The 13,642-nt window shown below is 38.0% G+C and overlaps 1 protein-coding gene and 1 long non-coding RNA gene across 2 annotated transcripts in view; one reads left to right on the top strand and one right to left on the bottom strand.

Annotated features, from left to right (window-relative positions):
- Positions 1-849: 849 nt before the first annotated feature.
- Positions 850-8,116, top strand: LOC111370853. The gene is made up of 7 exons (XM_022992751.1): positions 850-1,920; positions 2,390-2,629; positions 4,323-4,412; positions 5,282-5,431; positions 5,549-5,673; positions 5,999-6,128; positions 7,633-8,116. The coding sequence occupies exons 1-7, from the start codon at positions 1,360-1,362 to the stop codon at positions 7,756-7,758; spliced, it is 1,422 nt and encodes a 473-aa protein (XP_022848519.1). The 5' UTR covers positions 850-1,359; the 3' UTR covers positions 7,759-8,116.
- LOC111370854 overlaps positions 1,030-13,642 on the bottom strand; it is a 15,180-nt gene continuing 2,567 nt past the window's right edge. Inside the window, exons 4-5 of the long non-coding RNA XR_002698499.1 lie at positions 5,897-5,900; positions 1,030-1,043 (exon numbers count right to left, since the gene is read on the bottom strand). This is a non-coding gene — a long non-coding RNA (uncharacterized LOC111370854). The remainder of the gene's footprint in view (positions 1,044-5,896; positions 5,901-13,642) is intronic.

The following is a 13,642-nucleotide window of genomic DNA, read 5'->3' as shown; positions in this document are numbered from 1 at the left end:
AAAAAATTCTAATATATTATTACTATTTTTTTGTACGCAAGTTGGATGATAGGAATCTCGTTGGTGAGGACCCCACATGTAAATAACTCTCAAATTTGCGTTTACGAGACATTTGCACAACTATTCCCCCACTAGTACTTTAACAGCAAATTAGTTCTCATATTTTATTGCAGTTGCACAATTAGTCGGATTGAGAGTTAGAAGTGACAAAATTATCCTCCTCGCCTCCACCTCGCTTGCCCCGCAGAGAAAGCAAGACTATGTTCTGACAATTATTTTTTAATTAACTTTTATGAGTTTAAATTAAATCGTATTTACAAAATTAAAATTCATAAAATAAGTATATTCTGATATTTTAATCTTCATTATGCTCCTCCATCTTGAAAAATCTTTGAGGGGATAGGAGAAGATGGTGTTGCTCTGATTTCGTCCTATTATGTAGGGCATCTATCTAAATGTAATGTATATTAAACGATAAGGTGACGAAAGTACACTACGAAATAACTCATTTGATAATTTTTAATTATTGTTTATAGGGATTAATATTATTTTTCATTTTACTTTCATTGTTGAGGTCAGACCATTTGTCTTTTTACTAAATTTGCATGTTATTTTTTAATCCATTAAAAAATAAAAGCAGTTTAATAAAGTTTTACACCTATTAAGAATTGATTTTAATCTATATTAAAGGTGGGTATAAATTTGTTCTTTTATAAAGATAATAGACAAATATGCTACCAAAAAATAATTAGAGGACCAATGTTGCAAATTCCCCTGAAAATAACTTGCTGAGAAATGGAATTATTTCGATAGGGCATAGCGACATATAGGATTACGATTACAATCAACGTGGCGTTAAAGTAAACGCTGTGCGCACTACGCACCGTCGAGGAACTTCTTCTTCTCCAAACCCCCACTCTCACCAACCAAGCCCTTGGAACGAGCACATTCTCTCTCTCTCTCTCACGCGCGCACTGAAAATATCAGTGGTGTTAAACCTTGACCAGTTCATTTTATTTTTTGGTTTCGATTAATTGGAATTTCTAATTTACCGTTATTTCAGAACTGTTGTCTTCTCTTTTAGAAACAGTCGATCACCGCAATTTCTTTTTCCTGAATCCCGATTAATGAGCAGTGAGCTCAGTTCTGCTATTGTTTGAAGAATCAGTTTTCTTGTAGCTGAGTAAACGTGCTGTATGTACGTATATTGAAGTTAAAATTCAAATCATTTTGAGTTTCCTTTGCGATCTAGTTATTTGGAGCTTCTGGGTATTTTGGGTTGCGTTTTGTTGGAAATATATTGATTGAGGATTAGAGTGAAATTTAAGCGTTTTTGAAAGTGGAAGCAAGTTCCCACGAATGATGTCCGTGGAGAGACCATTTGAAGCATGGGAGGAGGTGCAGCGGCATGGCCAAGACTTAGCCGATAGGCTTGCGCAGGGTTTAACGGGTTTAATTCAGTCTCATATTAGTCCACCGGCTTTCCAGTGGCCCAACCCTCCAACGCCAAACCTCTTTGAAGTCGAGTTTGCAGCTCAGAATTTCATGAAAAATGACTTCGGACTGGTGGTAGATAATTCTGGGATTAATGGTGTGTCGGCTATTTTTGACATTGGGAACAGAATAGGACAAGCTGGGGCTGATTTTGGGGCGTGTTTGAATGGTGTGGTTCAGCAGTTTTTTAGGCGGCTGCCTCTACCGTTCTGGCATGATGAGAACACTGGGTTGTCATTGCCAACAGAGAGTAACAGCCAGAGGGTTGATTTGAGTATTAATCATCTGCAGGAGGATTTGGGATCAATGGCGAAAGGGTTTAGGGATTATGGGTTCACTGAAAATGACAAGGTTCCGGAGGGGGTGACCGAGGAGGAGAATTTTGGTGTTAACTTGAAGGCATTGAAAAAGTTTGGTCAATCACAGGTAATTTTCTGAAGCTGTGATTTTTTATGCATAACCCCAAACAAAAGGGTGTTTCTGCATAAAAGTAGTGTCAATGTCATCTATTCTTCTTTTGCAAGCCAGTATGAATAAAGAAGCTACAGATTTCTGCAATGATAACTTCTTAGTTTAGGTGAATTGTTATTTTATGAACTTTAATCTGCTTCAATGCTCATAGAGTGTCTTGTCTATAATGTATCAGCCGAGTGATTTAAAGATAATAAATAATTATCCTCTCAAACATCCTTCAATAAGTGAATATATATGATTGATGTTATGTGATTTTTTTGATGGTCATCACATTATATGCTCTTGTGGACTTATCTTATGAATTTTGCTTTCAAAACAGGTATGCCTGCTATAATTTATTTTGTTATGAAGTCAACCTTTGTTTTCTTGTTTCTAAGTTCTTTCTTTCACAGCTTTGATAATTGAGTTTCCCCCATTGCAGGGCATAATCAATTTCACATCAACCTATGACAGTAGTACAAGGAATGTCGAAAGTTCTTTGGTTGCTAGGGGAGATTTATGGAGAGTAGAGGCCTCACAAGGAAGTTCAACATCAGGAAATGAGAATTCATCCTTGTTCCTTATCCAGCTCGGACCTATACTTTTTGTTCGTGATTCAACACTTCTTTTGCCTGTTCATTTGTCAAAGCGGCACCTGCTTTGGTACGGCTACGATAGGAAGGTATGACAAACTTACAGCTCAACGCAAAAGTGATCAATCCTAAGTTGTGACTTAAAATATTGGAAAGGCTTCACGTGCATTCTGCAGAGATTTTTTACAATTATGATTGTTTGATATGCTGATTAAGCCAATGATGCTCTATATGCTTTAATTAATTATTATTTTTAAGCATAAATGGTTGAAGATGAATATCTGCATTGTGTTTTATTAAAACATTTTTTGCATCTCGCATAGATATTCATTTTATTATTGAAAATCTGTTATCCATAATGTAGTGTGTGTAATCTGATATCTTGAGATTCTTCTTACATAATATATTCTAATAAACACCAGTACAAACCCCTATTTGTACTGGTTTCTATTTCATTGGTCCTAAGCAGACTAGGAAGGTAAATGATGGCAAGTTCAAAAGGAAAATGGATATGGCACTTCCTAGACAAACATTGATATAACTAGAGAATTTATAATGGAGATTACAATGGTTTACAAATAGTATTAATGGACTTATAAGATGTAAATGATGTTTCTTCAAACTTTAAAGTCAAAGGTGTCACTTGTCGTTGTCCATGAGGTTTGAGTTTGAGTGAAGTAAGATGGCTGGGAATGATCCTCTGGATATGTATTGGATTGATGTGCACCAATACACTTAGTATCTCTAATCCATGTGGATTCACAGATGTCCTGATGATGTATATTTGATTGGATGATTGTGAATACTTCCAACTCCTATCTATAGAAGTTTTTGCTTCTCTGATATTGTCCCTAGTAAGTGAGTGGGTAGGCATTGACATTGCTCAATTCAGGAAAAAGGGGTGAAATATATATTGAAAAGATTATGCACGCTGGAGCATTTTTTCATTGTTAATCTTCCTGTAAATATTTTAAGAGAATTAAGGTAGACCTCAGGCTCGAAGTTTTTTTTGTAGATGTCATTGCTGTCTTGCTGTCTTTTAGCATCCATTTTAGTTACTTGGGTTATGACGCATGCACTACAAGTATGATATATATATATATATATATATATATATATATATATATATATATTTTAATAAAAACCCAGAATTATTTTGTTGGATTTTGTGTTGGAAGAGAGAAGTCTAATACTTAAATACCAGGAAAGAAGAAAGAAAAGAAAAAGAGTGGAAAGAACTTCACTCGCAAGTGTAAGGCAAATTCACATAACTTATAACACTAATCTTAAATTCTCTTCGACTTTGTCCTTGAAATGAAATAAACATAATATTAGTATTGCATAATTAATTGTAGGTTTCTGAGTTTCTAATCCTACGAAGGACACGATAAGATATTCTGTGAAACTAAGTAATTAATTTGCTCTCTTGGCTAACACTACTTGGGGTTCCTAATATAAGTTGGGACTGTTTTTAACTACTAATTAAGACTGTATGGGCAATGGGAAGTACCTGCATATCAGAGATACTAATCCTAAATGATAGGATTTCAGCAATGTTATCACCCAGAAAAAAATTGTATATTTTTCATCCTAAACTTTGTATATATTTGCTCTGAATCCTGTTTTGTGCAAACTGCAGAGTATCTGTATTTCCCTTGTTAATCGTCAATGACTGTAACGCAATGCACAACACTTGTGATATTTGTTTGTCAACTTTCTTTGACAAAATATGACATATGTTTGTCTCATTTATCTCTGCCTCGCTTTCTCTAATGTGAACAGAATGGAATGCATTCCCTTTGTCCAGCTGTATGGTCAAAGCATAGAAGGTGGCTGTTAATGTCTATGGTCTGCCTCAATCCACTGACCTTTGTAAGTCCGAGTCCATAATTTACATGATCTGCGTGATGTCCTATGTGATGTGAAATAGAACTTCAGATTGTCTGGGTGGTCTTACTACTGCACAATAAATCTTGTATTACTTTTCCACATTTCTGAGTGATACTTGTGGAAAATCTGTACTTAATGCGTTGAAAATATATTAACACATAACAATTGCTAAATTTATACAATACTGTAATCTGCAATCATGTAATTAACTTCTCTTTATGTAATTCCTTGTCTGTCTACTAAGAAATAGAAGGCATAATAGAGAGATGGAGCTTGAGAGGGGGCAATGGTATTTCCCTATGAGGGTAACTGTTTATGCTGTCAATGTTCATGGGGAAATAAACAATTAGAGCTTGTTTGTAAAATGTTTTGTTTATAAATAGATAGAAATGAGTGGTGGATAAGTGCATTCCATGGAATGCGTGGATAAAATTTGCTTTTATCATTTTTTGACCTTTTATAAAAACTTGCCAAGCATATGCTTAAGGGAAAAGGAGATATGCAGGAAATTCTTGCCTTGCCTTGAAAAAAGTATAGTCCATGATTTGACTACTCTGTCATGCACGTGCCTTACATCTGTGTATACAAATAAAATGAGAAGAGGCCACTAATAACTGAGCTGGTTAATGAAACAGAAAAATATCTAAATGCTGCATATTTACATAATTCATAATATTGTTATCGTAGCCCTTTTGTTTATTTCTTTAGGATAAATGATCTTAGATGCACTGCCCAGCACAACATATTGCTGCTGTCTAAATTTTCAATGTTCTCTTGGCTAGCTTAGCTTTCAATCTGCTAATTTAAGTTAGACCGGCTTCTGAAACATTTTTCATTTCCTATATATGCAGTCTTTCATGGACTTGCAGTTTCCAAATGGCCAGGTCACCTTTGTATCTGGTGAGGGCCTGTCCACCAAGGCATTTCTGCCCCTTTGTGGAGGTCTTCTTCAAGCTCAGGGTCAATATCCAGGAGAGATGAAATTCAGCTTCTCGTGCAAGGTGAGCTGTGGAGATTTAAAAGCATCATGGAAATAATTCTTGCTTTGAACTTCTCTCTGGCTAGGGGATGTCAGATAGCTAATGTTCTTTAGTGGGTATCTTGTGCACTGCATACAGAATAAGTGGGGCACGAGCATAACACCAACATTGCAGTGGCCCGATAAATCATTTACTTTGGGCCTGGAGCAGGCTTTAGCTTGGAAGCGAACTGGTCTCATGGAACGGCCAACCATCCAGTTCAGGTGATACTATTTATTTCTTTATTTGAGACTTGCAGTGCGAGTATTGCATGCAATTCTATTTTAATATTTAAATAGTTTTGTTATCACTTAGAACTGCAGGAGATAGTTGCCCATTGTACAGCTTTGACTTCACTTCTTTCAAACATTCTATGTGATTGCTCTGTTTTTCAAATTGGGGAGCTGGGGTTGGTTAGGTCTGACAGTCGAAGCTACATATCTTCACTTCTCTAGTTAATGGAATTTATTTGCTTCCTGCACGTTTAACGTGTGGCATACGCCCAGTAAAATCTTTTACTAACCTTGTCTATTCTCACATTATTGCCAGTGTGTGCCCTACATTTGGTGGCTGCAACCCGGGGACACGGGTGGAATTTACCCATTCTATAAAGGAGGAGTTGAGTCTTATCTGCGGCTGTTCTCTTGTGACAAATCCTTCTGCATTTGCATCAGTATCTGTAAGTTATTGTGTTCCCTTAAAAGGCTGTGATTTATGCTGTACAAGGGCAGTAGATTCTAATATGCTTTCATTGCTTGCTAAAATGAATGAAACTTGGCAAAACCTTTGGAACTATCACGTTGAATACATACTTGATCTTCGAGTGGGATATATAATTTACTTGAAATGATGACTTGCTGGGGTTTTTTTCTTGTTATCCAGCAAATGGGATATATAATTTACTTGAAGCAATGTCTGGCTGGGTTTTCTTGTTATTTTATGTATGCTGGATGTATCCCTTTTCCTGCATAGGCACCAAGGCTAGACATGCATATATATAAGGTTTGCAGACTTTACAGACTTGTTTGCCTCGACTTCTTCAACATACTTTACACATCAGTATATGCAACATAAAACTATTTTATGGAACATTGACGAAAAATTCATGGGCCATCAGAAAGTAAGAAACTAATTCTGGTCCGCAAAGTGAACCGAAGAGGCCTTTTCATCTTCTTCATGATACCCGCGTGCTCTCTGTATATTTAGCCTCCATTGGCAAAATTTATAAATTATTTATAAATGGACAAACTTCATTTTCAGCCAACATTCCAATAGATTTACAAGTACTGCCCACTTATCATCCACTCATTTATATCCATTTATAAATTCTACCTAAACAAAGGGTTAGGTTATCTTGTTAATGGATTTCTGTGTCGCATCCATCCACCCTGAAGTTGGTAACTTTTGATTGACTCTTATGATGATTTAAATTTGTTCATAATGATAAGTATATATGGCTTCTTTGCAGACATTCTTGAACCACTAATATTCCACTAATCCAATCCTGTATCTCTATGGTTCTAGATACGCATTAAAAACTGTATCCAGATAGTCATTCTAATACTATTCCAGTTAAAAAATTGCAATAAATTGTAGAATCATGGACAGGAAATTACACTAATGGTCTACAGAATTTTATTGTTGAAATTATCAGGTGGAGTCTTACGTAGATGTTAATATATTCTGCTTGAGATTCATTTTTAGTTTGGGAAGGGATTACCAGTGAGTGCATGTATGGCCACAAATTAAGTGATTATAAACTGTGGGATAATAAGCGGGTAGTAGTTGTGGGTCATATGAAATATGACTTGAATTCTAGAAATGATTGTAAAATAATCAGCTACCAAAACATGCACTAAGTTTCTGAAAGAAACACAAACGAGTAGCATGTGAAGATTCTTGCCGACTGTTAGCTAAATGGTTAACTCCAGCTTTATCCCTTATTTTGTTTTGGTTAGGCATTTCTATCTAACTAAATGCCTATTAAGTTTTCGCTAATTTACATCACCTATCGTTCAATTGAAATGATGCTACTGAAATGAGGCTAATATATATCTACCCTTCACACCTTGTTGCTGAAACCTCGCTTACTTTTATGCAACTCTCATGGCATTTGTCATTGTGTTTATAAACGATTATATATGATTTTTCTTAATTTTTTTTATTTGTATTCCTGAGTGTAGATTGGCAGGTCTAAGTGGAATGGAAATGTTGGGAGCACCGGGGTAGTTTTCAAAGTCGAAACTCCTCTTGGCAACTATGGCTGGCCTTCTTTCTCCGCTCAGTTGAATAGTGGCATCGAATTTTAACCATTTTGTCCACAATGTGCAGAGAGACACTTGTACATAACTTCCAGTGTCTTCAATCACACGAGTACTAAATGCTCGTAGATTCTGAAGAAGCATCTACATCAAGAATTCAAGTCATGCAATACCGTGCCTTGTAAGGCATATATAGATGGGTTCTTGCAGTACCTTATTTACGGGATGAGCAGCCAGACAAAATTTATTTTGTCGAAATTCAAAAAATGTTCATATTGTGCAATTTCGTACTAACAGACCAAGTGGTTTTTGTGATGAATTATCTTGTAAGTTGGACTTTACGACAATGAACTTGAAATTGGATAATGGATTCGTCGATTTATTATCAAAATTAGTTAACAAGAAATATGGGTTTGGAACGAATTATTTTGGATGCTCGTGAGAGAATCTCTCCAATTAGACATACAAATAAACTATCAAAAATAGAACTATTGATTCTATCGTTTTGAGTTTCCAGCTCTTCAGCGATTTCCAAAAAAAATGTTAAATTCCTCAAAAGCTTGCAGAATTTCCGTAGATTCTGGTAAATATGGTTCGTTATTTGTTGTTTTTATGTTTCAAGTTTTATTCCTTTTAGGTAGGCAAGTCAGCTCGCACTGATATTGTGTCGGAAGCCTCTTGCATAGACACTTAAGGCCTCGCTTGATTTTGTTAAAAATTAGATTTTTAGTAGGGATTCGTTTAAGTGATCTTTACTACTGATGTGATAGGTTAATCTATTTCTCTTATCTTCAACTCCTATAGTGTGAGGGGTGTTCTTTTTAATAGATTTAAATCATCTATATGTAAGTAGGCAGTTGCTAGGGGTGTAAGGGTTGCTCGCTCCTATGTAGTGGTTGGCCTTAAAAGTCATACTCCTGCCATACCAAAATGACCCAATCGTATTCGTACCGTACCAAACATTAAAGTGGTTTACTTTTTGTTCATTTCTAGGTGTCAGGGACCGCAGATTTACTTAGTCCTTTGACACCATCGCAGCTGCAGTTTGCCCAACTTTAATCGCACATTGTAAATATTACTTCAAATTTGAATTGTAATTTTCTTTTTATTGTAATAGTTAATTCAGTTGTAAAATAGCTCTGATATTAGTAAATGTTTAGTATGATTCCTCGTCTTTTAAACGTCTACTCCTGTCACTTAGATTTTTGTTCAGAATGCTATTATATGGGGTATTAGTCATTCAAAAATCTTTCAAGCTCACTGGTGTCCTCCCCCTGCATCGGCAATTGTAATTTTCTGCTTTCGTCAATTGTAATGTTCAGTTTTCATCAATCAATGTTCAATTTATTTTCAATGTATTCAAATTCTCTATTGTAAGCTTTCTACAAAATTGTAATCAAATTTTCTTTCGTCCCGACTCGACCGAGAAAAGGCGGAAAGTAGTCTAGCGAAGCAGATTACTGCTGCACGGTGTCCCTTTCTGTGCCAAGAAGAAAGGCACCCTGTGAAAGTTGGTATCAGAGTTGCGGCTCATGACCCTCAATAAAAAAGTTATGGATCCAATTACATCCCACACCACTGAAGTGGAAGAGCCTCAAAAGAAGAGTGCTACTAAACAGTGCGTGGATGCACTTGATGAGACAACTACTAGGTTGTGCCTTGGATGGTCTCGAGGAAAAAGTCGAGATGGCTGAATCTGAGATTCGTGGATTACACATCCAATTGGATGAAAGCCAAAGGGCTTGCGTAGCAATGACTGAAGCTGCTGCAATTATTTCTGATTTGCAGGACGAAATGTAATTGTTGAGATCTCAATTGCGGATACTCCAACGTGCGGTGGGCAATGGGCAAGCTCCCGTACCTGAATATGCTCCTAGACTCAGAATTCCCGAACCGTGTACCTACGGAGGGACACGTGATGTAAAAGAAGTCGAAAACTTCTTGTTTGACATAGAATAGTACTTTCTCGCAGTTTCGATCGAAGACGAAGCTAGAAAGGTAACCACAACTACCATGTCTTTGGGTGGAGATGCAAAACTATGGTGGCGACCCAAATATGCTGACATTCAGGCCAACAGGGTTCGAATTGATTCTTGGGATCTCCTCAAGGAAGCGATCAGATCGCAGTTTTTCCCGAAAAATGTCGAGTATCAGGCTCGACGGGCACTTCGAGACCTGAGACACACAAGCTCTATCAGGGAGTATGTGAAGTCCTTTTCGGGGCATATGCTGAATATTCGAGATATGTCGAAAAAGGATAAATTCTTCACCTTTATGGAAGGGTTGAAACCGTGGACACGCACGGAACTTCAAAGACAGAAAGTTACCGATTTGTGTACGGCCATGGGAGCCGTTGAATGCTTAAGCGACTACCAAATGGAATCTAGAAAAGATCGACCTTCGGGGAGTAATCAAGCAATTGGAGGTGGTAACAGACCTTACAGATCTAGCTTGAACTCAAATGGGGGAGAGTGTTACTTTCAGAATAAAGAAGGAGCCTATCAAAGCACCCATGGCTTTCAGGAAAATTATTATAATAGCCGTCAAGGAATTGAAGTGCTTTTTATGCGAAGGACCTCATCGGATGTCGGAGTGTCCTCAAAAGCGGATAGTAAATGCATATTGTCAGCTAGCAAGTGGCGGGTAACAGACCTTACAGATCTAGCTTGAACTCAAATGGGGGAGAGTGTTACTTTCAGAATAAAGAAGGAGCCTATCAAAGCACCCATGGCTTTCAGGAAAATTATTATAATAGCCGTCAAGGAATTGAAGTGCTTTTTATGCGAAGGACCTCATCGGATGTCGGAGTGTCCTCAAAAGCGGATAGTAAATGCATATTGTCAGCTAGCAAGTGGCGGGTCAAGTTCAAAGCAAGAGGCCCCGCAGGCTAATTGTAATAGTGAGACCTACTCCGAAGAGGATGAGGACGTAGTTGGGGCATTTTCACATCGGTCCAACACACTGTCGCATCGAGTTGCTGAAAAGGATGATGTCCTACTGAAAGAGGCAAAGATGGAAGAAGCGAAGGCTCGAATTTGTAGGGCCAAAGGCTTAATGTACATTGATGTAAAAATCAACGGGAAGCCAATCAGGGCTATGGTAGATACTGGTGCTACCCACAACTACCTTGCATGTACCGAAGTAGAGCGGCTCAGACTTGTTCTGGAAAAGGGTAGTGGAAAAGTCAAAGCAATCAACTCTGCTGCTTAAACAATAGCTGGAGTAACGAAATCGGTGTTAATCAAAGCAGGTCCTTTCGAGGGAAGGAAAAATTTATCTACAGTTCAGATGGATGATTTCAAGCTAATTCTGGGATTGGAATTTCTTCGGGATCCTAAGACAGCAGTGTTGCCATATTTCGATTCGTTAATGATGATTGGTAATAAGTCATGTGTCATCCCTACACAGGTTAGGAGGATGGACGAGAAGAGTATCTCAGCCATGCAATTTAGTAAGGGTTTTAAGAGAAATGAACCTTTCTTTTTGTGCACTCTTCGATTAGAGGAGATCGAAGATGTGAATGGTCCTATTCCAAAACCCATTAAAAGGCTTATTCAGGAATTTGGGGACATCATGCCGGACGAATTACCAAAGAAATTACCACCAAGAAGGACGATTGATCATGAGATTGAACTTATTCCAAGCGCCAAACCTCCCGCCAGGGTACCATACCGTATGTCTCAGTTTGAGCTTGAAGAGCTTAGGAAACAATTGAGAGAAATATTGGAGAGTGGAATCCTTGTGCTTGCGAAGTCATCATATGGAGCTCCTATATTGTTTCAGAAAAAGGGCGATGGTTCTCTTAGAATGTGCTGTGATTATTGAGCCTTGAACAAGATTACTGTAAAGAATAGCTATCCTATCCCACTGGTTGCGGATTGCTTCGATCGACTAAGTCGGGCGAAGTATTACACAAAAATTGATCTTAGGTTCGGATACTAGCAAGTTCGGATCAAGAAGGGAGACGAAGCAAAGACTACAATGGTAACCAGATATGGAGCCTTTGAATTTAAAGTGATGCCTTTTGGTTTGACAAACGCTTCAGCAACATTTTGTACTATGATGAATCAGGTACTTTACGGGTTCTTAGATGATTTTTCGTGGTGTACTTGGACGACATAGTAATCTACAGCGAGATATTGGAGGAACAGGTCTAGCATGTGAGGCAAATTTTTAATCAGCGACTGGAGAATGAACTCTATGCCAAGCCGTCTAAATGCTCATTTGCTCAGACATCTATCAGTTTATTGGGTCACATCATTGAACAAGGTAAAATTCGCATGGATTCGAAGAAGGTTACAGCCATCAAAGATTGGCAACTTCCAAAAACCATACATGATATACGTTCATTTTTTGGGTTATGCAATTTCTATCGAAGATTTGTGAAAGGCTATTCAGAAATTGCACTGCCACTTACCGAATTGACAAAGAATGATAAGGATTGTGATTGGTCATCCCAATGCCAAACTGCTTTTGAAAGGTTGAAGAAGTCCATGTGGATGAACTCGGTTTTAGCTTTACCAAATATGACTAAACCATTTGAAGTTCATGCAGATGCTTCAGATTTTGCACTTGGTGGAGTCCTCATGTAAGAAGGACATCCGGTAGCATATGAGAGCCGGAAGTTAAACCAAATAGAACGTCGTTACTCGGCACATGAAAAGGAATTGTTGGCAGAAGTCCATTGTCTCAGAGGATGGCGTCACTATTTGCTTGGGTCTCCATTTATTGTGAAGACAGATAACACTGCAATTAGTCACTTCATGTCCCAACTAAAACTATCGAGCAAGCAGGCTCGTTGACAGAAATTTCTTTCAAAGTTCAATTTTATGTTAGAGTATCGTCCCAGATCTTGTAATCATGTTGCTGATGCTCTAAGTCGACAGGCCAATTTGGCTGCCATTTGCTCCGTAGCTGCTCTTTTAGGGAGCGCCGTCTCCACGAACACTAGAGACCAAATTCGGGCACTTATGGAGAAGAACCCGACTACTCAATATTTGGTCAACCTCATCAAGTAGGGTAAAACTCGACAGTTCTGGCTCGATGGGGAACTAGTGAAGACAAAGGGAGACCGCCTATATGTTCCTAAGGACGGAGATTTGAGGAAATCACTAATTACAGAATACCATAACACGATTTGGGTAGGGCATCCCGCGGAGGAACGCACTTGTGCACTACTGCAACTTGCATACTATTGGCTTCAAATGTAAGGCGACATTGCAACCTATGTAAAAATCTGTCTTATTTGTCAGCAAGATAAGACAGATCATCAGAAAAAGGCGGGCTTACTGGAGCCCCTTTCCGTCCCAACCTGGCCATTTGAAAGTGTATCGATGGACTACATTATTGGGTTGTCAAAAGTTGAGGATTTTGGTACTATCATCATCATGGTGGACCGTCTATCAAAATATGAAACTTTCATTACAGCGCCTAAGTATGTATCCGCGAAAGAGACAGCTCAACTCTTCTTTAAACATATTGTTAAATACTGGGGACTGCCTAATGACATCGTCAGTGATCGAGATCCTCGTTTTCTTGGTTTAATATTGAGCATGAGTTTTAGTTTTCACCCACAATCTGACGGACAGATGGTGCGCTTCAATTCTATGCTAGAAGAATATTTTCGGCACTTTATCTCTACTTCGCTAAAAAACTGAGTAAAACTTTTGGATGCGGCTCAGATTTGCTTTAATGCCCAAAAGAGCTTTTCCACCAATAAGAGTCCTTTTGAGATTGTTACTGGCCAGCAACCGCTACTCCCTCATACAGTGGATATCCAACGAAGTATCAAGTCCCCTCAAGCAAAGAACTTTTCTCAAGAGTGGAAACGAAATATTGAAATTGCTCGGAGTTATCTTGAGAAAGCTCAAAAACAGTATAAAAAGACTGCAGATCTAAAGCGCCGTTTCATTGAATTCAATGTTGGAGATCT

This window comes from Olea europaea, chromosome 21 (genome assembly GCF_002742605.1).
Source record: "Olea europaea var. sylvestris chromosome 21, O_europaea_v1, whole genome shotgun sequence".
In the NCBI taxonomy this organism is placed as follows: domain Eukaryota; kingdom Viridiplantae; phylum Streptophyta; class Magnoliopsida; order Lamiales; family Oleaceae; genus Olea; species Olea europaea.
Note: the sequence above shows the minus strand (reverse complement) of the source record. Positions and strands in the feature narration are given on the sequence as shown.